Source organism: Hylobates moloch, unplaced genomic scaffold (genome assembly GCF_009828535.3).
Source record: "Hylobates moloch isolate HMO894 unplaced genomic scaffold, HMol_V3 SCAFFOLD_45, whole genome shotgun sequence".
Taxonomy (NCBI): Eukaryota; Metazoa; Chordata; class Mammalia; order Primates; family Hylobatidae; genus Hylobates; species Hylobates moloch.
In genome coordinates this window covers 106,443-131,469 of record NW_026652320.1, presented here as the reverse complement: position 1 = coordinate 131,469, position 25,027 = coordinate 106,443, and the positions used below count along the sequence as shown (strand labels likewise).

General features: G+C 40.0%; 1 protein-coding gene across 1 annotated transcript; it reads right to left on the bottom strand.

The window, feature by feature from the left end:
- Nucleotides 1-374: 374 nt before the first annotated feature.
- On the bottom strand, nt 375-11,138 carry LOC116463619 (DNA-directed RNA polymerase II subunit GRINL1A-like). The gene is made up of 4 exons (XM_032146797.2): nt 10,897-11,138; nt 8,507-9,151; nt 5,699-5,903; nt 375-3,395 (listed from the first exon to the last, which is right to left on the bottom strand). The coding sequence occupies exons 1-4, from the start codon at nt 11,007-11,009 to the stop codon at nt 3,252-3,254; spliced, it is 1,107 nt and encodes a 368-aa protein (XP_032002688.1). The 5' UTR covers nt 11,010-11,138; the 3' UTR covers nt 375-3,251.
- Nucleotides 11,139-25,027: the final 13,889 nt, after the last annotated feature.

Sequence of the window (25,027 nt, the reverse complement as noted above, 5' to 3'; positions counted from 1 at the left end):
AAAAAAAAAAAAAAAACCACACACACACACAATGAACATCTACTATATAAACATCATATTGGCTAAAATTAAAATCTGGCCATACCAAGTGTTGATGAATAAGCACTCTCATACATCATGGAAGCAGATGTGGGAATATAAAATTTTAAAGGTGTGCATACAACTGAGCAATTCCACTCCTAGGTACACATCGTATGGAAACATGTTTATGTACACAAAGATGCTCACTGAAGCATTACTTACAATAGCCAAAAAGTGAAAATCTCAAAGTACTCATCAAAGTGGAGTAATAGCAGTATTAATGAAATGGCACACTATACAGCAATGAATATGAATGAAACACACCAATGTTGAAAGACACCAAACACAACATATAGTATTATTCTATTTTTATGTAAGTCAAAAGTGAGCAAAACGTAAACCATATTGTTATACACATAACTGGTAAAATAATTATTAAAAGGACAGAGGGAGAATTACCATTAAGTCAGGATAGTTACCTGTGGGGGAAACAGAGTGTCAAGAGGGGACACACAGAGATTTTGGAGTGCTGGCAAGACCTCCTCTGCATCTAGTTTATGATTACACAGCTGTTGCTTTACCCATTAAACTCTGTTTTAAGTACTTATTTGTAAGTTATATTTCACAAAATTTAAAAGAACAAGGGAGAACCTGTGTACTACCAAATATTAACACCAATTAAAGCGGTAATTATTGACAGTGTGGAAAAAACCCAGAAGGCCCAGAAATTGGCCTAAGACACAAAAGACACATAAGAATTTAATATTCTATAAAAATAGCATTACGAATCAGAGGGGAAATAGTTTCCCATACTGAACCAATTGGTAAACTCTTTGAAATAAAATCAAATCTCTACCTTATATAATATACCCAAATACATTTGAGATGGATTAAAAATTTCCTTTTCACCCCACACTTGTATTGATTTAGTTAATGTATATAAATAAAATTTAAATTCCTTTTAAAGACAGGTGTAAAAGTGAAATAAGAAAATACTAGAAGAAAATAAGGACATTTATCCATTCTTGGATTACAAAAATAGTTTCAAGCACATACACAAAGGTAGACTCCTAAAGAAAACAACTTCTACACTGAAATATCACAAACTATGTTAAATGACAAGGCTAAAAAAAGTTACAATATATGACAAAGGACGGACATTCTTAAGAACTTATAAGCCACAAAAAGAGCAAATTCTCTAAGCAAGTAACAGAAAAAATATGAATAAGCAATTCTCAAAAGAATGAATATAGCATGGCCAATAAACATGAAAAAAAACACAACCTTCACTAAGTAATAAAAACAAATACAAATTTTAAATGTAGTCCTTTTCTGTAATTATTCAACTTGCAAAGATTTTAAGTAGTAATTTTCAATTCTGAGCGTTGGATATATTGCTAATGGGAATGTAAATGAACATGATCTCTGCAGTAATATATATAAAGATTCTGAAAAACACTTTCACCTAACAATTTCATTTCTAGAGTGGTATCTTCTGGAAATAAGTCATTTTGTACAGATGTGATTAAGATGTTAATCATATCACCATTTACAGATTACATTATAATAAATAATCAAATTGCTGAATAGGAAATCAATCTTAAAGTTATGGTATACCCATGAAATAAAATATCCTACAGCTGTCTAAAAAGCAAAATATTTAATATGGGAACATGTTGACAATATATAGAGCAGACTACAAAGCAATGTACATTACGATTTCATTTTTGAGAATATAAATGTATAACTATGCATAGAAAAATACGCAAAAACACAACATCAAAATGTTAACAGAGGTTATCTCCCTAGATGGTAGGATTACAGGGAACTGTGTGTCCAGGCACATGAACTCTTCCATATCACCCAGCTTTCCAGAAATAACATCAAATTTTACGCTGTGAAATCATTTACTATTCGTTTTAAGAACTAAAATTAATGAGAATCTTAGGTCAGTATACTTTTCACATTTGCTTGAGGGGGGTAAGGAATGAAAGCAATAACTACACCTGGAAGCAAATGTGAACAGTCTTTTTCAAAAAGAAAAAGTTGTATTTAATTAAGTCCCGGTAAAACACCACCTTACCATTTGAAGTTGTTCTAATTAGTATTTTATTCTTCAACACTTTTAAAGACTCCAATATATTAGGCAAAGAATTTTTTGATAATGTAAGTTAATTTCTCTGGAGACAACCATATAATCCTCTAAAATGACATGAACGTTTATATATGAGACTGAAGTTTCTGCAGTCTATATATGCCTCTTTGGGGGGAAAAAGTAAAGTACTGACAATTCAATTGTAACAAAAAAAAAAAATGCTTTCCTTACCAAACATTAATGTTCTGTACATGAACCTATCATCCGTGACAGCAAGGAACTCAAGCCAGGTGATGCACAAGCCTTCACCCAGCTCAGTTAGCTTGGGCTTCTCCTGTACCAGATTTGCCTGAAGTAACATGAGGTTATTTAAAAAGACCTCCACCTAGGTTGCAGTGAGCCGAGATCGTGCACTGCACTCCAGCCTGGACGACAGAGCAAGACTCCGTCTCAAAAAAAAAACAAAAAAACACAAAACCAAACAAACAAACCAACAAAAAAAACCTCCACCTTCCAGCATCTACTCAAAAGGGAAGTCCTTCCTAATCAGAAGAGAGATAACATTCTTTCTCAGGGAAGACAGAAAAAGGAGAAGAGCATTTGTTAAGCATTCTCCATGCATGTCTTCCTAGGTATTTCACATCCAATGTCTCAATAACCCCATGCAAACATACACACAATTCTTTAGACTGCTCCCTTCATTACCCAAAAAAGAAGGGAACTATGTCTTCCTAATTGATTTTAGGTGCCTGGAACAACTAAGTATTTCACTGAAAGACATGTAATAAATGCTATTTGATAGGTAAGAATAAGGAAAAAAGCAAAGTTACCTCTTTTCATTTGGCTTAAAGAAAAAAAGTATGTTCTACTATATACTAAAATATCAGACCAATACACAATATATTGCAAAATTTTAATACCATGTGGTTAAACACATTACTCAAATATTAAACTTTTCAAGCACATGACAGTCATCTTCTGAAAGACAAACTGGGCTTTTTTTTTTTTATAACTACCTTTGTGTAACTTTATAAAATTACTTCCCTCAACAATATCTGACACTGATCTTGATACTAGTTAGAAAGTCTGATGTAAGATGATGACATCTCAACGTCAGTGATTTAGGAGATTATCTTCAGAATTCATCAGAGGACCAATCGTCATCTTCATCCCTTACTTCTCGGTATCTCCCTGAAGACTTCCCTTCTGGATTATAATTCCGCATTTTAATATTCAGTCTTTCAGCTAATTTTTGCGCTGCGAGCTTTGCTTGCATCTCCTTTAAAACAAAGAGCAAAGCAAAAAGTTACACGTTCACATCTCTTCCTTACAATTTTTCAATGGGAAGTTACCTAGAATCAGCAACAAGAGGGGTCACTGAGTGCTCCCTTGGGCAATACGAGCCTGATGGCTGTGCCCTATCAGATACAACTGGGTAATGCTTCTGACAGCCACCAGCCTGCTACAGTTGAAGCTACTGAACTCCATTAATATACAACACTGCACTGAAATACACTCCTCTATATAAGAAACTGAGTAATGAGCTTAGCACTACAATACTTATAAATACAGATGCATTAAATATGTGGGCACATGCACATGTATACACACTCACATAAAATTTGACCTATCAAATGTCAAAAATGACTAATGCTGGGGCCAGGCACGGTGGCTCACGCCTGTAATCCCAGCACTTTGGGAGGCTGAGGCAGGCGGATCACGAGGTCAGGAGATTGAGACCATCCTGGCTAACATGGTGAAACGTCTCTACTAAAAATACAAAAAATTAGCCGGGCGTGGTGGCGGGTGCCTGTAGTCCCAGCTACTCGGGAGGCTGAGGCAGGAGAATGGCATGAACCCGGGAGGCGGAGCTTGCAGTGAGCCGAGATTGCGCCACTGCACTCCAGCCTGGGTGACAGAATGAGACTCCGTCTCAAAAAAAAAAAAAAAAAAAAAAAAATGACTAATGCTGTCTAGATTTCTACAACTGACAGAACCTTCTTCCCTAATAACAATCATGACTTCCAGACTTGGGAATTACATTTCAATTGCAAAATGAAAATCAAGAAATTAATACTAAAAAGCTGACTAGTCCTCTCCAAATAAAGTCCTACAGCAACTAGTATCCAATAAAAAGTCCAAGTAAATTTCAGACACCGGCAATGTATTTAAAAACTCCCAAGGACTTTACCACCAACTGATGGTAGGTGGCAATGTCATTCCTAATTCAGTTCTTCCCTTTTCTCATGCTTTCTTGAACTTCTTGATGTCCTCCTCTTCAAGCAATGAATATGGGTCAGTAAAAGTGGGAGCTATTACCACTACAACTTCTCTGCCAAAAAAAAAAATTTTTAAATGAAGGGTTTAATTCAACCTAAAAATATCTTAGGACGGGCATTTAAGAGCTCAGAGACAATAAACACTTCCTCAATGCCACAGTCATAACTAGACAGTAATTTTAATGCACTGAGAGAAAGAAAAATGGTTTTTTCAAAAAAAGCACCTTGAAAATGCCAATCCATGCCAAGGCTTTTATGAAAAGCCAAGGCAGATTAACGGCCTGTTTTGTTGTTTTTTTTGAGACAGGGTCTCACTCTGTCACCCAGGTTATATAGAGTGCAGTGGTGCGACTGCAGCTCACTGCAGCCTCGACCTCCTGAGCTCAAGCAATCCTCCTACCTCAGCCCCACGGGTAGCTGAGACCACAGGTGCATGCCCAATGCCCGGCTAATTTTTTGGTAAAGATGGAGTCTAGCTATGTTGCCCAGGCTGGTCTCGAACTCCTGAACAGCCTGGTGTTATACTAGTTGGTACACTAGTACCTGACTAAAATCTAGCTAATCAATACATAGGAAGTGAGACAGGATACTGTTCTCCTGGAGGCTAAAATTATTACTAAATACTTCTAAACTTTTCTATTCCCCTATGGTCCTTCACACTTATTTTCTCCCATCCCATTATTCTGTATACAAACTCTCAACATACATGTTTAAAGTTCAATGCAAAACACATGGAAACAAGTGCTATGCAAAATTGATTAAGTTGCCAAAAGCAGGAGATATTTCTCTCTTCACATGGGCCTGCAGATTATGCTCTGAAGCAGTGTCTCACTGTCTGCTGGCTACACAACATTATCCTCCCACTCCTATGCTCTCCCCTGTACTGCAGGAGATGGAAGCCTGGGAACTACATTCTCCTCATTCTCTAACAAGGGGTCTGGGTTAGAGTCCACCACTGAGAAGCTGTCACATGAGTTTTACAAGGTGAAAGGGAGATGCGATGCTACTACTATCCTAACAGGAACAGGCAGGTACATGAGCTTTAAGACATGAAATTCTACAAGTCTCCCCACATTTCCTGGCAAATCACCACTTTAATGTTGAAGGTAGCTGTGATCATCTCTAGCTACTTCCTGCAGTTCTAGCAACTTTGTGACTCTCTGAAAACTAGTGGCATAGATCTGAGCTCATGGAAGCACCTAATCCCCTCTATTCCATTCCTTCCTCCTTGAACCTGGAGTAAATTCTAGCTTACGTAAGCAGCACACAACAAACAGACAAGAAAAGAAAATACTCTAAATACCTCATAATTCTGTTTCTGCTGTTTCTGAAGTGCCAAGGATTCTTCTATGGAGAGCAGCTGCGTGGGCATATGGTGAAGTGGTAGAAGCCGAGCTGCTGTGATGTCATCAAGATGCTGCTTATCCCTGCGCCGCCGCTCTTCTGAGGAAATAGGAGACCCGCTCTTCTGACAATGACTAGATGAATCATTTTGTCGAGAAGGTAACCTGATGAAAGGAAAACTTGTGTTATACAATCAGACTATTTCATCTGTAGACACATTTAAAACATTCACACAAATGGCCTTTACCTTATCAATTAATTCTCCTCCAAAGGTAATAGTAAGTAATTTACCAGTATTCATTGCTCTAACAAATACGGGTGTGTTTGTGTGCATACAGGCTCTTTGCCTTTTCCTTCCTTATTCAAATCTTGTATTTCATCTGGAGTTTTTTTTTTTTTTTCATTTATTCAAAGAACATTCACAAGAGGGCTTATTGCCCAGTAGAAAGAAATACACACGTAAAGTTTCAGTGCAATATAATACCAAAGGTACTGTGGCAGATAGCTCAACAAGATACACTGGAATATAAGGAAATGGCCAGTTCTAGTGGGAGACAGGGAGACTGTAAGAAAAGCTTCGAAAAAGCTTTGAACAGTCTTGGAATAATAACTGCTTACCATGTAAATAAGGACAGAAGTGCATCCCAGCAAGGGGAGTGAGAGAAAGTACAGAAGGTAGACAGACTCAGCTTTTCTGGCTACACAGAAAAGACAGCTAGAAAGAGGGCTGGGAAGTAGGCTGGGCCCAGACTGCAATGAAGAGTTCTCCGTAACAAGTTCAGATTTCCATCTTACAAATTTCACTCTGGCAGCAGTGGAGATAGACTGGTAGTTAAGACTAGAGGTAGAAGGGGCCACAATTACAGCCCGAGAGAGATGACAGTTTTCACTTCGACAGCAGATGAAGAACAATTATAGAGATGAAGATCAAAGAAATAAGTAGGTCTTCATGGCTAGCAGATATGGAGATGAGAAAAATGGAAGACACCTTAGGGGAAGAAAACCACGAAGGTGGTGACACTATTAGGGAATATGGAAATTACCTTGGAAAGAAACAGCAGTTCCACTTTGTACATGATTAAGCTGAGGTACCTGGGAACACCCAAGTGATCAAGTTTCATGGTTAACTGGCTATGCAAACCTAAAGTTCTGGGAAGATGTGGGATAGAGGTGGACAGGGGTCAGCCTCCAGCATCCAGGTGATACATGAAGCCAGAAGAGTATGCAGAAGGAAGAGCAGAAAGGACCCAAAGGACACTACCTGACCCCACCTTCCAACCTCCAAGCCACTTCTCACATGGAACCCTCTCAATCCCTATCTGTCTATGGCCTAAGAACTCCTCAAAGCCCTGCCTTTCCTGTTCTCCTCTAACTTATACAGGAGGTTCCCTGTCTCTTAAACTTCCTGAATTCTTGGTAGCCCTCATCACTATTCCCTTACCTCTCTCCCACTCCCAGCTAAATGAACATAATACAGAACTGAGATTAATGTATTCTTTGTTTTATTTATTGACTAGATGATGGTTCTAGTTTTCTAAAATGTCATCCTGGAAGTGAAGAAAGATACCCCACTGTACACAAGAGATTACTTGATCACATTAGTGTAGTATAATCCTGATTTTCTATACAGCAGAAATAAAATGTTTTGAGGTTAAAATGAATGCTGGGGTAGAATTAAAGTCTAACAAAAAAGAAGCATGTTTTAGGTACTTTTCACTAGAGGTTTTCTGTTTTTCAAAGAAAGGTAGTAGTGATTTAACTTTGATGTTACATACTTGTAAATACAGTATAGGAAGGTACCAGTTACCTGAGTTGAATGTTACATTTGCTGGATGTAAATAGCAATTATTTTCAAAAAGATTTTACTTTTCCTGAAATTTCAGAAACAAATTTATGGCAAGGAACTGGTAAGCAGAGTTTTTGCCTATCCTGCCTGAATCTATTTTCACAGTTTTTCAAACCTCTTCTCAGCTTCCTTCCCCCTGAAACTGTTATTATTATGTAGCTTAACTCTTTTCCAAGTGTGTAAACCTTGGGTCCTCATCTAGCTCTTAAACTCCTTGAAGAACATGGTATTGTATTACATTATATGTATACATTACAGTCATTTTTTAAACTTGAGATTTAACATCAAAAAGGCAAAGGAGTTTAAGAATCTTGACTTAATTGTGTCCCCACAACACCTACTGCCTGCTTACATACAGTGAGCATGCAAATAATTTTTGCTGGAAACTCATCAGCTCCTACAATTGCTTTACCCTTACTTCACAGACTAATCAGAGAGAGTACACTTTAATAGTACACTGTACACTAAAAAATGGTTCTGAAAAAAAGAAGTCATAATAAATTCTCTCCAACTCTGCTTATTATGAAATATTGGCTAAGCATCCTGAAATTTAATACTCCCCCATGCGCTATTTAAGATCTTGTCGATTATTTGGTTTCAAAACTAAATATTTTTCAACATGAATCTTCTACTCCAGCCAGGCTGGTCTCAGTGTTTCCACAACATGTTCTTTCCTAACTACAAGTAGTTCTCATACAAAGCCCACAGAACTTAGAGCATTCTCCTGACTTATTTAAGAGAAAAGGTCTTATTATATTGCCCAAGCTGGTCTACAACTCCTGGACTCAAGCTGTCTTCCCACCTCAGCCTCCTGAGTAGCCTGGGACTACAGGCAAGCACCACCACACTCAGTTTCTCATAACTTTTTGAGTTTAACAAATATCATGTTCCTGTTACAGGCCTGTTTCCGATGGTACTTACACATTGGTTTTAAATTTATGCAGCTGGGGCACTGGGTTTTTGGCTCGCATTTCTAGCACTTCCATGTAATGAGGTTTCTTCTGAGTCCCACTAGAAAGGCCTGTCAAGTTCTTAGTACTTGAGTTTTCTTCTGACTGTTGTTCACCTTGGTCTGCAATGGTGATCCTCTGTAACCTGTCAATAAACAGGTTGTCAAAGCTGCTGGAGGTATCTTCTGCTTGACTTGAAACACGATGCTGCGGGTGATGCTTACTAGCTTCAGATGAAGGTGGTACCCTGTCTCTGCTGCTGGAAGCTGGGCGCTTATTCACTGTGTACTCAACCTCTGAAGTCTCTTCATCACCTTCAAGAGCAGGACGTCCAAGTCCCTGGTTTTGTGAGGTTTGAGATGACTTGATGTTATCTACAGAGGAACACCCAGGAACTAGTGATGAAGTATCAAGTATCGGGTCAGAATTCTGGGCCTTATCTGTACCCACATGAACTTCTGCAATTGCTTTTTGCCTTAGCTTACAGTCTAAACTAACAGGATGGAACAGTTCACTTTTTCTTCTAACTTCTTCACATTCTGCAATGGCAGCTTTCAGTTTGGCAAAAGAGTCAAAGATCTTTTTACCTTTGTCGGGCAATTTGCAAATGAATTTTCTGTCAAATGGAAAAGAATACTATTACATTACAGCCATTTTTTTAACTTGAAATATAACATTAAAAAGACAAAGCATTGTCTTCAAAGAAAAGCTGATTTTTAAGTCAAATATCTGATTTCTAACTGCACCAAAATAGGAATAAAACAAATAAAATGGTCATTATCCAAATAGCCCAAAAAACAAGGCAAATGCAGGAAGAATAGGGAATATATGCCTCATTTGTCTCAGCAAATTAGAATTTCGGCAAAAGTATTTTAAGCATATAATAATCACATAAGACATTCCAAGAACCAGAGTCATTAAAGTGCAATCTCCAAAATTTGGGAATGGGGTGGAGTGTGGGGATGGGCCTATTAGGTCAAAACTACTTTCATAATAATATTAAGATGTTATTTCCCTCTCATTTTCTCACATGGGTACAGTGGAGTTTTCCAGAGGCTACATGACATGTGATAACATCATTGTTCTAGAATAGAATGTGTGCTTGTGTATGCTTATGTTTTAAAGACTTCAGCTGTATTTCTGATAAGTAAATACATTTTGCTAGATAAAACACATAAAATAGCTCTTTGGGATGTCAATAATTCTTAAAGTACAAAGGAGTCCTGAGACCAAAAAGTTAATTCACTGCTATACATTCAAAACCTGTTCTCACAAGGTCAAAACACGTGTCTTCATCTCAACCAATTATTTATTTGTCCCTTTTGCTGGATGACAGAGTTCCTTTTCTGATTCCCTTTTCTTTAACTATACAATAAATGGAGAGAAAAAATTACACCTTACGTCCTGTTTTTTGACACTACATTCATCCCCACAATTTCAACTATTAACAACACTCTACAGCTGAAATTCCTGTTTTCCATATTTTTCCAGGGTTCTCTCTTTCTTGAGCCTCATGACTACTTCTCCAGCTTTTAAGTGTTTGGTTTTCGATTAACCAAATGTCTGTCCTGCTCTCAACTCTGCACACCCTAAGTAAAATCAACCTTGGATCTATTCTTCTCCCTGAATTTTCCTATTTTTGCTAGTGGTCTTCCATATAGATTGGAAACTTCAGCCATCTCTGTCAACTACATTTAAATTAGTCCATGATTAAAAATTCTCCCAATCCCTTCCTAGCTCACTTTCTTATAACTGTCTCGTGGGGAGCCTCTCTGAAAATATCCTTCTACTGTCTTCTGCTTTTTATTCCTTCAAACCATCTTTTGCAACAAGCTGCTGAACAAAGCTGCCTAAAAAACAAAATCACTTTTATCACGTGGCTCCCTTGCTAAAATCCGTTAAATCAGCCAGCTGAATAAAGGTCGAACTTTCCCGGCCTAATAAACCCCTCTTCATATCCCACTCTTCCCATTTCCTACGGTGCCTGTAAGCATAGGACCCAGAGATGAAGCTGACAATTTGTTATGGGTTAGGGGTGCGGGCGACAAAAGGGTTTAGAATGCAGACTCATGGAACCACCACAGTCCCCGGGTAAATAAAACCAACGAGGGGCTACTAACTCCCTGCAACGTTAGGTAGCCGTTCAGTCCGAGCCATCCTCGCAGGCATACGTGACTGGCCAGGAAGAGGCACAGCTCTGCGGCAGCAAGCCCTCCGTCCACTCGCCCGCAGGACTGAAGCGAATATGACTGAGTCAAGGTCACCTTCCAGGGAAGGGAACAGAGTGCGGGAGGGGAGGGGAGCGCCCAGGGAGCTCGAGCTGAAGGAGCCTGGCGGAGACTCCGCGGGACGCCAGCTTACTCGTTGCGCAAAAGTCTCTCCTGGCGCTTCAACATTTCCCGCAGCTCCACCAAACTCCGCTGCCCCAAGTCCTCGGGAGCTTGGGGCTCGAAGCCGCGGGGCAGCGAGGACATTCTGCGCGGGCTGAGGCTGGCGCGGCGGCGGGCACTCGGCTTCCTCGGCAGGCCTCGCTGCTAGCGCCGGATCCGCGGACGGCGGTGACTCCGGGGCACGAGCGGGAGTCGCCATTTTCCCGGAAGAACGAGGTCTTCTTCGAGCCGAATCGAGCTTTATTGAAATACCGGAAACAAACACGGACAGGGAGAAGGGGGAGTCCGCAGGAGCGCTAAAGGACGGAAGTTACGTCAGATGACGCCGGCGCCTCGGGTTGGCGCCTTTTCTCCTTGTGTGAGCATTCATGCGGTCATCTGCTGTTCATCGGTTTATACACAGTGTTCAGGGCCGGCGTGACTTCACCAAGCACTATGTGTTAGTCAACAAATAGCCACGTCCTCTGATATACTTGGGGTTTACAGAGTTGGCGGGGGGACGGGGGGAGGGAGAATCAAATTATAATATAATAGTAACGTTGGGATGGGCACCTGGGAAGGTATCTCTGAGAAGTGAAATTCAAGTCGAAACTTGAAAGATGAGTTGGCCATTAATAAGGTAGAGGAGAGTGTGGGACAGGATTTGGTAGACTCTGGCCTGTGCGTGGTGCCTTCTAACTCAGCTTAGCGATGTCCTGAAATTGTTAAAGTTGGAAGATTCCTTAGAATCAGCTATTCTTCTTGGGGCTCAATGCATTTGGAGAAGGACCTCATTTGTGGCACTGCCTCAAGCATTGTTAAGACATTTGGTGTTTCTGGCTTCTGCCTGCTTGGTGCTATGGCACTCCCAAGTCATTGCAACGATCCAAAATGTCTCCTCCAACATAACATTTCCAAAGGCCCACAAGAGGTGATGAGGGAGTGGGAGCAGCTGTACAAACTGGTTGAGGACCTTTTCTAATTTTCTACTTTGCCTATAGAAAAACAGAGGCATGAAAACTGAAATAAATATTCCCAGCACACAAAACCAGTAAGTGACAGCACCAGATTTCAAACCCAAAAGCCCAGCCCCTTTGCCAACACACCAATTTGAAAATCCCCTTCTTCACTTTAGGCCTATTTCCAAATGTGTAAAATTGTTGAAAAGACTTCCCCCTTCCTCCCCCAGCTGTTGAGAAGAAGGCAGCTTAATAGGTATTGGACACAGCTTTTACCTTCTTGTTATAGTTCAGCTACCAGAGGTGCATCCCAATGGAAAGAGTAGGAAGACATGCAGTCACAGCAGATGTCACTTGGGAGGTTTGAACACCCCCATAACCTCCAAAACCACCGCCCTCCCTCGATTTTTTGATATAGGAAATTGAAGTTGTCTCAATCCTGTGTAAGATGCTATATAAACACAAGCAGCTCTGTCCCAAAGAGACAGAAGATCTAGGTAAACTCCAAAGCTATTCCAGGGAGCACAATTGCAACCATTTATCTATCCCCCCAATCTGGTCCATTCTGATCAGATTCATTAATATATCAAAATAAGTTTTCTCTGTATAAGACTTGCTTTCAAGGATGTTAATAACCCTCTCCAGCATTGGCTGAATGAGAAATAGGTAAGGTCCTCGAGTCAGGTGGTTGTCTGTGGTACTGACAAAAAAAAAAGACTCCGTAAAATGTTGAAGAGATGTATACTGTGCCAAATATGAGTGACCATGGCCCATGACACAGCCCTCAGGAGATCCTGAGAACACGTGCCTAAGGTGGTCGGTGCACAGCTTGGTTTTATACATTTTAGGGAGACATGAGAAATCAATCAAATACATTTAAGATAAACATTGGCTTAATCCAGAAAGGTGGGACAACTCAAAGCAGAGCGGGTATGGGGCAAGATGGGCTCCCAAGTTATAGGTAAATTTAATTTTTTTTCTGATTGGCAATTGATTTAAAGGAATGTCTAGGTTACCATAAGGAGTTGTGGAGACCGAAGTTTTATCATGCAGATGAAGCCTCCAATTAGCAGGCTTCAGAGAAAAGAAGCTGTAAGTGTTTATTATCAGACTCAAGGTATGTGTTGATATTAAATGCTATGCAGCTTTTCCTGGACTCTAAAAGAAAGAAGGGCATAATGAGGCATGTCTGACCTCCCCTTCCCATGATGGCCTAAGCCAGTCTTTTAGGTTAAATTTGGAGGACCCTGGACTAGAGGAGGAAGTCCAGCTCATCATGTTCAAATAACAAAAAAAGGCAATGTGGAAGGCTGGGGCTAGATCTAGCAGGGCTTTGTAGACCAGGATATGGAGTTTGGATTTTACCCTAAAAGAAATGGGAAGGCACACGTGGTAGACAGCCTCTAGGATGGCCCCCAGTGTCCCACTCCAATGTAATCCTCTCCCATGGAATGTTGACTGGACTTAACTGACTCACTTCTAATAAATATGGTAGAAGTGATGAGCACCGCTTCCCAGATTAGGGAATAAAAGATTTGAAAAGACAGTTTGCCAAAGAAGATATATAAGTGAAAAATAAGCACATGAAAGAGGACCAGTGTTATTAGCCATTAGGAAAATGCAAATTAAAAACACATGGAGAAGCTGGGCATGGTGGTTCATGCCTGTAATCCCAGTTACTCAGGAGGCTGAGGTGGGAGGATTGCTTCTGCCCAGAAGTTCAAGACCAGCCTGGGCACCAAAGCAAGGTTCTACATCCAAGAAAAAAGAAATAATAAAATCACAATGAGATATTAGTACATGCCTACCAGAAAGACTGACCATTCCAAGTGTTGTAAAGGATGTAGAGCAACTGGAACTTTGATACACTGCTAATGGGAATGCAAAATAGTACAACCTCTTTGGAAACCAGTTTGGCAGTTTCTTAAAATATACCATTTGACCCAGCCATTCTTCTGCTAGGTATTTACCTAAGAGAAACAGGTAAATGAAAGCATATATTAATAGAAAGGCTTGCACATAAGTGTCATTACAGCTTTATTTGTAATAGCCCAAAACTTGACACAATCCATTAGTAGGTAAATGGATAAACACGTTGTAGTCTGTCTATATAATTGAATACTCTGGTACATGCAACAACTCTGATGAATCTCAATTATACTGAGAAAGAGGCCAAGAAAAAATTACATGCTGTATGACTCCATTTATATAAAATTGTAAAAAATACTAACTCATCTATAGTGACAGAAAGCAGATCAGTGATTATCGGATGTTGTGAGGTGGCAGGGATAGGCTGGGAGGAAGGATGACAAAGAGGCAGGAGGAAACATTTGGGAGTGACAGGGATGCTCAGTACCTTAATTGTGGTGATGGTTATATGGGTGTATTCATTTGATAAGTCAAAACTTACTTCTAGAGATAAAAAGAGAAAATTTAAAAAACTTATTGCACTGTATACTTTAAATATGTCCAGTGTATGGCATGTCAGTTATACCCCAATAAAGCAGTTAAAAGCTGCCCCTAGCTTCCACCTGCCTTCTTTTTTCAGACATACGCTTCCTAAAAGAATTGTCCACATTCTCTGACTCCATTTCTTCACCATCTTGCAAGCACCATGGATCCCTTCATGGCTGTCAGATTCAAGGAATATGTCTTAGTCCTTCCCCTTCTCACAGCATCTGACCCTGTTGAGAACTTTCTCCTTCTTAAAACTCTCTCTTACCATAAATTCCAAGGTACCAATCTCTCCAGGCTTTTAAGCACAGGAGTCTTTTGGGGTTTTGCTCTGGGACTAGAATTAGAGTTGGGGTAAAGGCCTTACCACCTGAATGTCTCAAAGGTTTCTCAGTCTCAACCTGTCCAAAACTGAATTTGTATTTCTCTCCTTCAACCCTCTCTTCCTCTCTTAAATTCTGACCTTTTTTTTCTTTTTTGAGACGGGTCTTGCTCTGTTGCACAGGCTGGAGTGCAGTGGTATGATGTCGGCACACTGTAACCTCAGCCTTCTTGGCTCAAACAATCCTTCCACCTCAGCCTCCATCCCAGGTAGCTGGGACTACAGGTGTGTGTCCCACACCCTGCTAAATTTTTTTAAAATTTTTTTGTAGGGACAGGGTTTTGCCACGTTGCCGATGCTAGTCTTGAACTCCTGGGTTCAAGCGATCCGCCCGCCTCGGCCTCCCAAACTGTTGAGATTACAGGCATGAGCCACCACGCCCAGCCTTTTTTTCTTTAAGAAATTTAATTTTGCTTCCTTCACTTGGATTACTAATGTGGGAGACATTAGTGTCAATGTACAAAGTCTGAAAGTGTTCAACTTCACACTTGTTGGGCCTCTCAGCATGAGAGATGGCCTGACCCCCCACATGGGGATTGCTGGAGGATGAGGGGGTGGGGCTGTTATGGGGCAATGCAGAAGCATGTCCAGCCTCTATGCCTAGACTTGGCCATAGTGACAGTGGGCCAAGTGGGGGGTATGCAGGCAGCAGAGTGATGATTAGTGGGGAGTTAGTACCAAAAGGGCATTTAAAGGAGAGGCTACCCAGAGATTTGGACCATATGAAGTCAGTGGGAATAAAGATCACCAACAAGGGAGCCCAACAGCATCATTCTTTTGGAAAAACTAAGACTTCATTGATGACCAGACTTTAGGGTTACAGAGCTGACTGAGGAGGGGAGGAAGCTAGCTTTTGCTTTGGCCCTACTGTGTGCCTGGCCTTTTAATTACATTTTATTAATTTTATATAATTGTTGCAACAAATGGACCAATAGAACAAAATACAGAACACCAAAATAGACCCATGCATGTATGGGAACTTGATTTAAGATTTAAGATTAGTGAGGAAAGAGTGAATTTTCATAAATAGTGCTAGAGAGATTGGTTGTGTATATGGGAAAAAGTATTAATATAAATAGTTTCCTACTTCCAACAGACATGAGGATTAATTCGAGAGGAATTAACTACTATTTAAAATTGAAAAATAATGTTTACAGAAAAACATTTTAATGATCACAAGTTTAGGAAGGATTTCTTAAGACACATTTTACAAACTTTACAGGAAATAATTTGTAAATTAACTACATTAAGGCAAAAACTTCTGTAGTGTAGAAGGGTAAAGGCTATTATACATATAAACAGCAAGCTGGCATCCAGAATACAAAAACTCACACTTTACAAAAAGAATTCTTAAACATCAATAAGCAAAACAAGTCAGAAAAAAAAAAGGAAAAATACAAATAGTTCACAGAAGAGGAAACTGGAAAAACCAGAAAACATGCTTTACAAAAGGAACCTCAACTTCAGGGAAATGCAAAGTAAAAAAATCTAAAAAATTCCAAACTCTTTCTGATTGGAGAAACAGGAGCTCATGTGTTACAGAGACTGAACTGGCAGAAACACTTAGGAAAGATATGCAGTCACATCTAGTAAATTGGAAGACGTGCCTACTCTGCAATCCAACACACAGCCTTTATGTACTAGCCTTCCTAAGGAAACTCTGTGTATGTACCAAAGAAGACGTGTGTCAGAACATTCATTGCCACATTGTTTATAGTGGTAGCAAAAATTGAAAACTATATCAACTAAAATGAAGGAACAAAACCTACAGATATCAACAAGGTTTAATCTCCAAAACTTAAGGCTAAGTGAAAAAAGCAAGTTGCAGAACAATACCATTTATTTTAAGATGAATAACATGCAAATTGATACTGTATATTTCTTTTCTTTGTCAGATTTATTGATACAGTTTACATGTAGTAAAATCCCCCTTTTTTAGTGTACAGGTCTGAGTTTCGACAAATGCATACAGTTCTGCGACGACCACCATAATCATGATATAGAACAGTTCTATCATCCCCCGCAAAATGTAGTCAGCCTCTCCACTGAACCCCTATCCCTGGCAACTACTGGTTTGCCCTCTGTCCTAGAGTTTTGCCTTTTCCAGAATGTCATATAAGTAGAATCATACAGTAGCCTTTTGAATCTGGCTTCTTTCACTTAGCATAATGGTTTTGAGATTCATCTATGCCACTGCAGGTATCAGTAACCTGATCCTTTTTATTGCTAAGTAGTGTTGTATTCTATAGGTGCAGTACTCCATTATAGGGGTTTGTTTATACATTAAACAGTTGAAGGGTATTTTAGTTGCTTTAAGTTATTGCTGATTATGAATCAAGTCACTATAAACTTTGTGTATAGATTTTTGCATGAACATAAGCTTCCGTTTCACTTGGGAGTGGGATAACTAGGTCATAGGGTAAATGAATGTTTCTAAGAATCTACCAAATTGTTTACAAAGTATCTATACCATTTTGCACTCCACCAGCAATGTCTGAGGGTTCCAGTTGCTCAACATCTTCATTGACACTTGGGTTTTGTTTTTGTTCTTTGCATTTTTTTTTTTTTTTTTTTTTTTTTTTTTTGAGATGTAGTCTTGCTCTGTCACCCAGTCTGGAGTGCAGTGGCATGATCTTGGCTCACTGCAACCTCCACTTCCTGGGTTTAAGTGATTGTCCTGCCTCAGCCTCCCGAGTAGCTAGGACTATAGGTGCGCACCACCACCGCCGGCTAATTTTTTGTAATTTTAGTAGAGACAGGGTTTTGCCATGTTGGCCAGGCTGGTCTTAAACTCCTGGCCTCAAGGGATCTGCCCACCTCATCCTCCCAGAGTGCTGGGATTACAGGTGTGATCCACCACGCCCAGCCTGTTTTTGGTTTTGTTATGTTTTGTTTAATTTTAGCCACCAGCCTTGTTGCTCAAGTGCTCAGGCTGGGCTATTTAAGAAAGATTACAGAACTTGCACCAAACATTTTTTATGGTATCAATCATGTTTGTAAAGGAGTGTGGAGAACATTTTCTCCATGAACAAGTGATATGATCTATGAGAGTTGAGAGGAGTTGGCTGGAAAGGAAGAGATGGGAACCAAGGGTCATAAAGAAGTATGAAGCAAATTCTATTTTCTTTCATGATTTTTCTTGGAAGCATCCATTTGAGAATGGGACACACTGATTTTTTTCTCTTTTTTGAGACAGAGTCTCCCTCTGTCACCCAGGCTGAAGTGCAGTGGCACGATCATAGCTCACTGCAGTCTCAAACTCCTGGGCTCAAAGGTTACTCCTGCTTCAACCTCCCAAGTAGCTGGGACTACTGGTGTGCACCACCATGCCCGGCTGATTTGTGTGTGTGTGTGTAGAGAGAGATGGGGTCTGGCTATGTCGCCCAGGGCTGGTCTGGAACTCCTGGGCTCATATGATCCTCCCATCTTGGCCTCCCAAAGTGCTGAGATGACAGATGTAAGCCTCCATGCCTAGTCACATTCTGAATTTTTAAACAAACCAAAACAATGGCTATAGCTAATGAAAAATTACTTATGAATGGTACACAGAGGACTTTATTGAACAATAATGGCTGACATCTGTGTGTCATTTTACAAAACCATCTCTTCTAATCAGTCCCCCAAACTGCCTTCTCACACTTTGCAGGGGAAGAGACAAGAGCTAGGGCCTCCTGACTTGTTTGCCTAGGGGCTACATTCACCACACTACCCCATGTGCCCCTCAGTGCAGAGCTTCACAGAGAAGTGACAGGAGCCTGGCTGGTGAGGAATGAGGAACCAAGGGAAGGAACCGGAATTGGGTATGAGAAAAACAGTGAAAAAAAGGAAAGAGAAAGGAATTGGTAAAGAGGGAGACGAAAAAGCGGAAGGGGCAATAAGAGGAATCACGTTTCTCTGCACAGAAATCAGAAACATAAAGCTGTAAACATAAGTCCTTAGGAAGTCACAGATACATTTTTTGTTTCCCTTCCAGCTCTAAAATTCTATACTTCTACAAAATGCCACATTTCCCCTCTTTATATTTCACTGTGATCCCATGGCAACAAAAGATTTTCCTCAGTTACCCAAGGATTTAGGCCGTAAAGTGCCTGCACTCCACACTAAAAGTAAATTCTTGCATTAGTTATCCAAGTTGTTTGAAATGAGGAACCAAATTTTCAGCTCGTATCTCCCTTTTTATCAGCAAATAGTAATTTAAAGCCATTTGCCTGGGCTATGGTTCCCGGGTGACAGACTATGGCCTATTAAAATTAATCCTGACAGAAGATCCTTGCTGCTTTCTCCAAGCCCATTCAGGCCATTGGTTTATGAACAGGATGAACAGACGGCCCATCCCAGAGGGCTTGAGGGAGGAAGCACGTTAAAATGGCTGCCTGCATCTTTGTTTGCTCAGCTGCCTGGAAAAACTAGGACTAAGGGAAATGGGATTAATCAAGGGGGCAGTTGCCCATGGGAAAAAAAAAAATACAAAGACTGTGGTGAGAAAATCTCAGCCAAGTAAGGTTCAAGTTGGTGGAAAAGAACCCTTTTCTGTTAATACCGTCACATGGCTGAAGTGTTTTTTAGTGACGAATCTCCCATTTCAGGCCACCACTGTGTTTTATGATCTTGATAGTGTGGGAAGACATAGTTTTATAAATTATTAAATGTTTGGTACTCTGAAATTTCATGTAAGTTTACTTTTTAATGAATAAATTTAATGAAGATTGCTGGTTAGATATGTGACCAACTGAAATTTGATTAATAAAACTTTGTAAGATTTTTAAATATGAAAAAACTCACAAATTGGGAAAAAAAATCCTTGAAAGAGCACATGATCTTTGACACAGACTATATAGACATTGTAGCTAAGGCCCCTCCTCTCAGTTAAAGACATAAAATCTTAAACAAGATTAAAAATATCTTCCCCTCTCCTTGACTTATTTTCCTTCCCTTTGACACATTGAGTGAAATTCCACCAATAAGAAGATTATATGGTGAACAAAGATCTTCCTTTGAGAACATGAATGATCTATTAGTCATTTACTTGTGAGTATTGTTTAGTTCCAAAAGGCTTCCTCATAACAGCCTAGCTGAGGTGATGACCTACACTCAAACAGTGAAATTTGTTCAGAAGGGAAAGGGAGAAAATGGAGAGAATTTTGAGTAATCTGAGAAGAACACACCAGACAGACTATTACATCAGTGAGTTTAGGATAATAGGAAGACCCCAGAGTACTCATCTCTAGGATTTGGAGAGTATGTAGGGCAGGAACGTAGGAGGATATCAAAGCCAAACTTTGCTTAGAATTGGTTCAAATTCTATGCTGGAGGGCAGAGTGTCCTACACTTAAGTGGGCCTCACTGAATGTAAGTCTGGCTATAAAAATTATTTAATTCATAAAATATCAGATAAACTATGTTTACACTTCCTTTGTGGTTGAAGAAAGATAGTCTGCACATATATTTATAAGAAAACAGAAAAGGAGGAGTGAGGTAATTTGCAAAGTCACTATAGGATGAGATTTCATAAGATCCTTTCAGGTTTCACCAAGGAGGTAGTTGTATTTTTAGTGGATGGAAAGAACCGATTTCTGCTACAGTGTCAGCACACCATGGCTCTCACTATTTGGAGTCTGATGTACATCAGAGGCCATGAAATAAATAAACCAGTGATCAGCAGCAAGCTAGAGTTAGAGAAAACCAACTAACCCCTCTCCTCTCACTAGACCTGGCCAAAGGCAGTGTCTGGTCACCTTTAATTTCCATCTTACATGAGAAAGAACACAGCTCTGAAAATCATCAACATTGGGGATATGGAGAGGAGTAAGGGATGCCCATGAAATATATAGAAGAATTATTCAGGAAAAAAAAATCCTCAGTAATTTTCTTCTTGAAAATTGGGAGGAGATAATAGTCAAGCATAGTGTATAGGACAATAAAAGCAATCCAGATGAGAGAATAGAGGTGGTGGTAGTAAAATTTGTCAACCCTCAACAATGTTTTTATGGGGCAGGGTTTGTGGACCACTAACTTTGTGGCAAGTCAGTTAACTCTTCTGAACCTCAGCTTCCTCCTATTTAAAATGAGAGTATTGAACCAAAGTCCAAAATGCCTCTCAACACTTAAGTTATATGATTCTAGGATGATGAATGTTATAATACATTCTCTGGCAACATCTGCATCTATTTAAGCTCATAAATGTTGAGAAGAAATATTTGGTATGCAGTCAAACCAGGAAGCAAGTAGCTGCCTTTAAATAAATGCTCACCCAACATTGCTGGAGCCCCAGGCTTATCAGCCTTTGCTGGACTCCCATAGTTGTGCATGTCTTGCAGCCCTGGATAATGTTTCCCATCACCTAGAATTCTTGGGCTCCATTTAATTTTTATATCTAATGGATGGCAGCTCTGAGTAATTTAAAATTGTTTATAAGGTTAAAAAAGTGAAGTTGTCAAAATAGTAGAAGACAGGCAAACTATTGTGAATGATGTGGAAGGGCATCACCTCAAGCAGACTGAAGAAAGTTAGTATGAAGGAATAAATATCCTCTTCATAATATACAGAAAGAAAAACATTAGATAATGCAAGTCAGGGGTGGCAAATTGTGGGTCTTTGGCCACATTCAAACTACAGATGGGTGTGTTTGGCAGCACAGTGTTTTTCAGACTTAGCAATTTGAGTGACTTTAGGATAGGCATGTTCTTATAGCCCAGGGAAGCATCCTCCCCTGCTCACATCAGCTACTGGCCCCATTATCCTACCCTTCTCACCTGTAGGCAAACTTCTTGGGTACCAGGGCATTTGAATTTGGGTGCAGGAGGCAAGTGTAAATAAAACACTTAGCCCAACTCTTTTATTTTCTGAGGCTGCAATTAATACCATAGAAACTTCTTAGATTACTAGTAGAAGATACATACTTGTTACAGGAAAGCATTCTTTACTTCTCTATCTCAAAGTTTTTATAAGGCCTTCTGTGTTTTAAGAATCCTCGCAAAAAATAAAAACTTTCACATTTAAAGCAATTTTAAAAAGAATCCTCACAAATGGTTCTCAGATAATTCATGGAATTAATGTTCCTCCAGATTATAAACATCATCAAGATTACAACTTTTTTTTAGAATCAACTGTAAAAATTGAATTTTTTTTTTATTTCTACCTTAGCATGCCCTTCTGTGAGGACTCAGTCTTTTTGGAGGAAATAATTCCTTTGTTTTATAGTCAGAGATTCTCTAGTCAAAAGATATAATCCTGTCATTTGGAACAATTCCTAAAGAATTGTTTGCAACCATCTCAAACCACATATAGGCATAGTTTTCAAAGCTTGATTAAACACTTTTATCTATTTTTAAAAAGCCATTTTAAAAACATCAAAGAAAATTATGAATCTTTATGATTATCATAGAAAAATTAGCATCTTTACAGCTACATTTTATGCTCTAAATTTCATATTGGGGATTTTGTAACAAAAAAAGGATCAACTTAAGACAGCTCTATTTTCCTTCCCTTTAACACCCCAAAAATGTTTACATAAATTTGTGGGCACCATAAAGATATTTTGTTTTAAGGTTGGGCTACAAAGTGATCAGTTAAGTTTTTTTTGTTGTTGTTTTTTGTTTTTCAGTCTGAGTGTGCTTTGTTTAGGAGGTAGCAAGTTAAGAGGAAAGGGGAGAATTAAAATATTTGCAAGATGTCATTAATCTCCAGCAAGAGCCTAGAGTTGTTTTTTTTCCCCCCACTTCATTTCAGAACTAATCCAGCTTTCTGTTATTTGGCTCAGAAAAGTCTTAAATCTGTAACAAGAGAGTAACTTCCTGTTCTCAAGAGTATGGCTGCCAAAGAAAACATTTACAAGAAAAGTCCCAGGGCCAAAAAATTGCCTACTAATTATTTCTCAACCCCCCTCCCATCCCTAAATCAGGAAGGTGAATCCTGTAAATGCTCTATGTTAAAACTTGAAAAATTAAGAGAAAACCGTCAAGAACCGTTTGCCATTTATTTATAATTTATTGCATTCAGATTACATCAAGTTTATGGCCCTTGGGCACAAATGAATGTTTCTTATAATATTTTGTTTGGAATCCCACAAAGATTATACTATACCTTTACCAAAATACACTATGGAGGTTTTTCCCAGTCCCTTTAAAGCTAAGGAAGAGAAGAGCAGTCGCTGACATCCAGGAGCCAACCTAGTGCTCCCAGCTTGGGCTGCAGTGTTGCTAGGAGCTGGCCTGACACAGCAAGGGCTTGATGTTATCCTTGGTGACCTGTCTATTCAATGCAGTCCCAAGGAAAATCCCAACAGCCCTTTTGTAGAAATTGACAGACTGTAAAATTCATATAGAAATGCAAAGGACCTAGAATAGCCCAATCAACTTAGAAAAACATAATTAGAGAGCCTATGCTACCTGACTTCATGGCCGATGATAAAGCTACAGCAAACAAGACAGCACAGTATTAGTGTCAAGATAAGCAACTAGATCCCAATATAACAGTATAGAGAGTACAGAAATAGATTTATGCATATATGGCCAATTTATTTTCAACAATGGTACAAGGGCAATTCAGTGGAAAATGGGTAGTCTTTTCAACAAACAGTGCTAAAACAATTAGATATCTGCATGCAAAAACAAAAGGCAACTATATTTTTCACACCATGTATTAGGTATCTAATCCTGCCTAACGAATTACCCCAAGCTTTAGCAGCACTCACCTTCTGGTCTCTTTGCTTCTGTTCTCTCTTTTTTAGCAACACATCTTTAGTCTCCCTTTTAGGCCTTTCTTTCCCTGACAAAGTAAAATAGATTATTCTTAAATTCACATCTAAACGAAAGGAAATACAGTTTATTTAACCTCCTGCTTATCCAGTGGCATTTCCCTCACTCCTGTTGGTCTTCTGCACAATTCCATTCGCTAGTATTCATTAAATCTCTGTGTCCAATAAGAAGAAATCCTTGGGTTTGCAAATATTCTTGGTGCAATACTGGCTTCCCAATAATTACTAGTAATAGTAGCAGGGATCAATTATTGGCATGTCTCTGATGAACTGCTAGGAAATTTGTCAATGCTATCCCATGATCTGTGCAGCAAGCCTGGGTGGGGGATGCAATTCCATTTACTTCATCGAAAAGGCTGCATCCTGGGGCACGGAGCCGCAGAGTGCTATAGTGACCTGACCAAGGAGGTATTGTGATTTAATGGCAGACCTGGGATTGACTCCAGGCCTCCCACCTGTGTTCTGAAATCAGACAAGTCTGAGTGGTTTCAGACAATTTTCACATCTTTTTGAGTTTCAATTTCCTTATCCATGAAATGGTGGTGATAACATCTTCCAGGCAGGACTGTTGTAAAGACTCAGTGTATGTGTGCTGTGTCCAGCTCAGTAACTCCTGGTATTCTTTACTTCCCCAAAGCCGAGGCTTTTTCTGGAATACTACTCATTTGTAGGTTTCTTCATGCTTATCAAGGTTTACAATGGCTTCCCTCCAAATGACTAGTGTACCCCTTATGGGACATGGCCCCTGAGGAGTTTATGTCACTGGAGAGATAATAAATGTACACAAAGATTGGTCATGAGATGTAAAATTAAAGAAGGGGCTGAAAATAAGTTCCCCTGGGATTCAGAGATGGGGAAGATCAGGAGGGCCTGGACTTGCTGGAAAAGATTTTGGAGACAGCAAGGGTCTCGAGGTGCATGTCTTTGTCTTCCAAGCACCTGGCATGTGCTGGGTGAACTGGACTGGCCCTCTCAGTCTGGCTGTCAAGAAGAGCACCATGGCCCAGTGGGGCCTGAGCCAGGACCCATTCCTGTCACCCCCACTTCTTGCCCTGGTGACCACCCTAGAGTTCCTGGAGTAGGCAGATGGCATTCACTGGGAAGAAAGTGGGTGCTCAGAGTGGACACATGGACCGGCTCAGGAGTCAGCCTTGGTTGGTGCACCCTCCAAGCACTTCCCAAATGTTGATCCTCTCTCCCAGGCTATCCCTGAAATAGGGGGCATGCCCCACTCAGAGTCAAACTGCATCTTAGGCATGTGGCCTGAGTGACAGGCTCTTGATGCTGGCTCACTAAGTGGCAGGCCTTCTCTGATTCCTCGATCCTGAGAACACTTGCTCCTTCTGAGTCCATCCAGTTTCCTGTCGGCTGCCCAGGCACTCTCTGGGCCCTAGGGACACCTCCAGGTCCACAGCTCACACCTGCATGTCCCTGAGTTCTGATACCCACAGGCAGTATGCTGAAGGAACTTTGTTCACCACCTGTTTAGGGGGCAGATCTGCCTAAAGAAAGCCATGTTATACACTCTGTTTCTCATTCATGTTGGCAAAAGAGTCAGGAAGTCACATTCTCA

What these genes read in the sequence shown, in the direction of transcription:
- LOC116463619 (XM_032146797.2), bottom strand. Translation starts at nt 11,009, where the DNA reads ATGTCCTCGCTGCCCCGCGGCTTCGAGCCCCAAGCTCCCGAGGACTTG. An exon ending in GAGAGACTTTTGCGCAACGA is followed by an intron (nt 9,152 to 10,896) that starts GTAAGCTGGCGT and finishes TCCATTTGACAG; the next exon opens with AAAATTCATTTGCAAATTGC. An exon ending in AGCAGAAACAGAATTATGAG is followed by an intron (nt 3,396 to 5,698) that starts GTATTTAGAGTA and finishes TTTGTTTTAAAG; the next exon opens with GAGATGCAAGCAAAGCTCGC.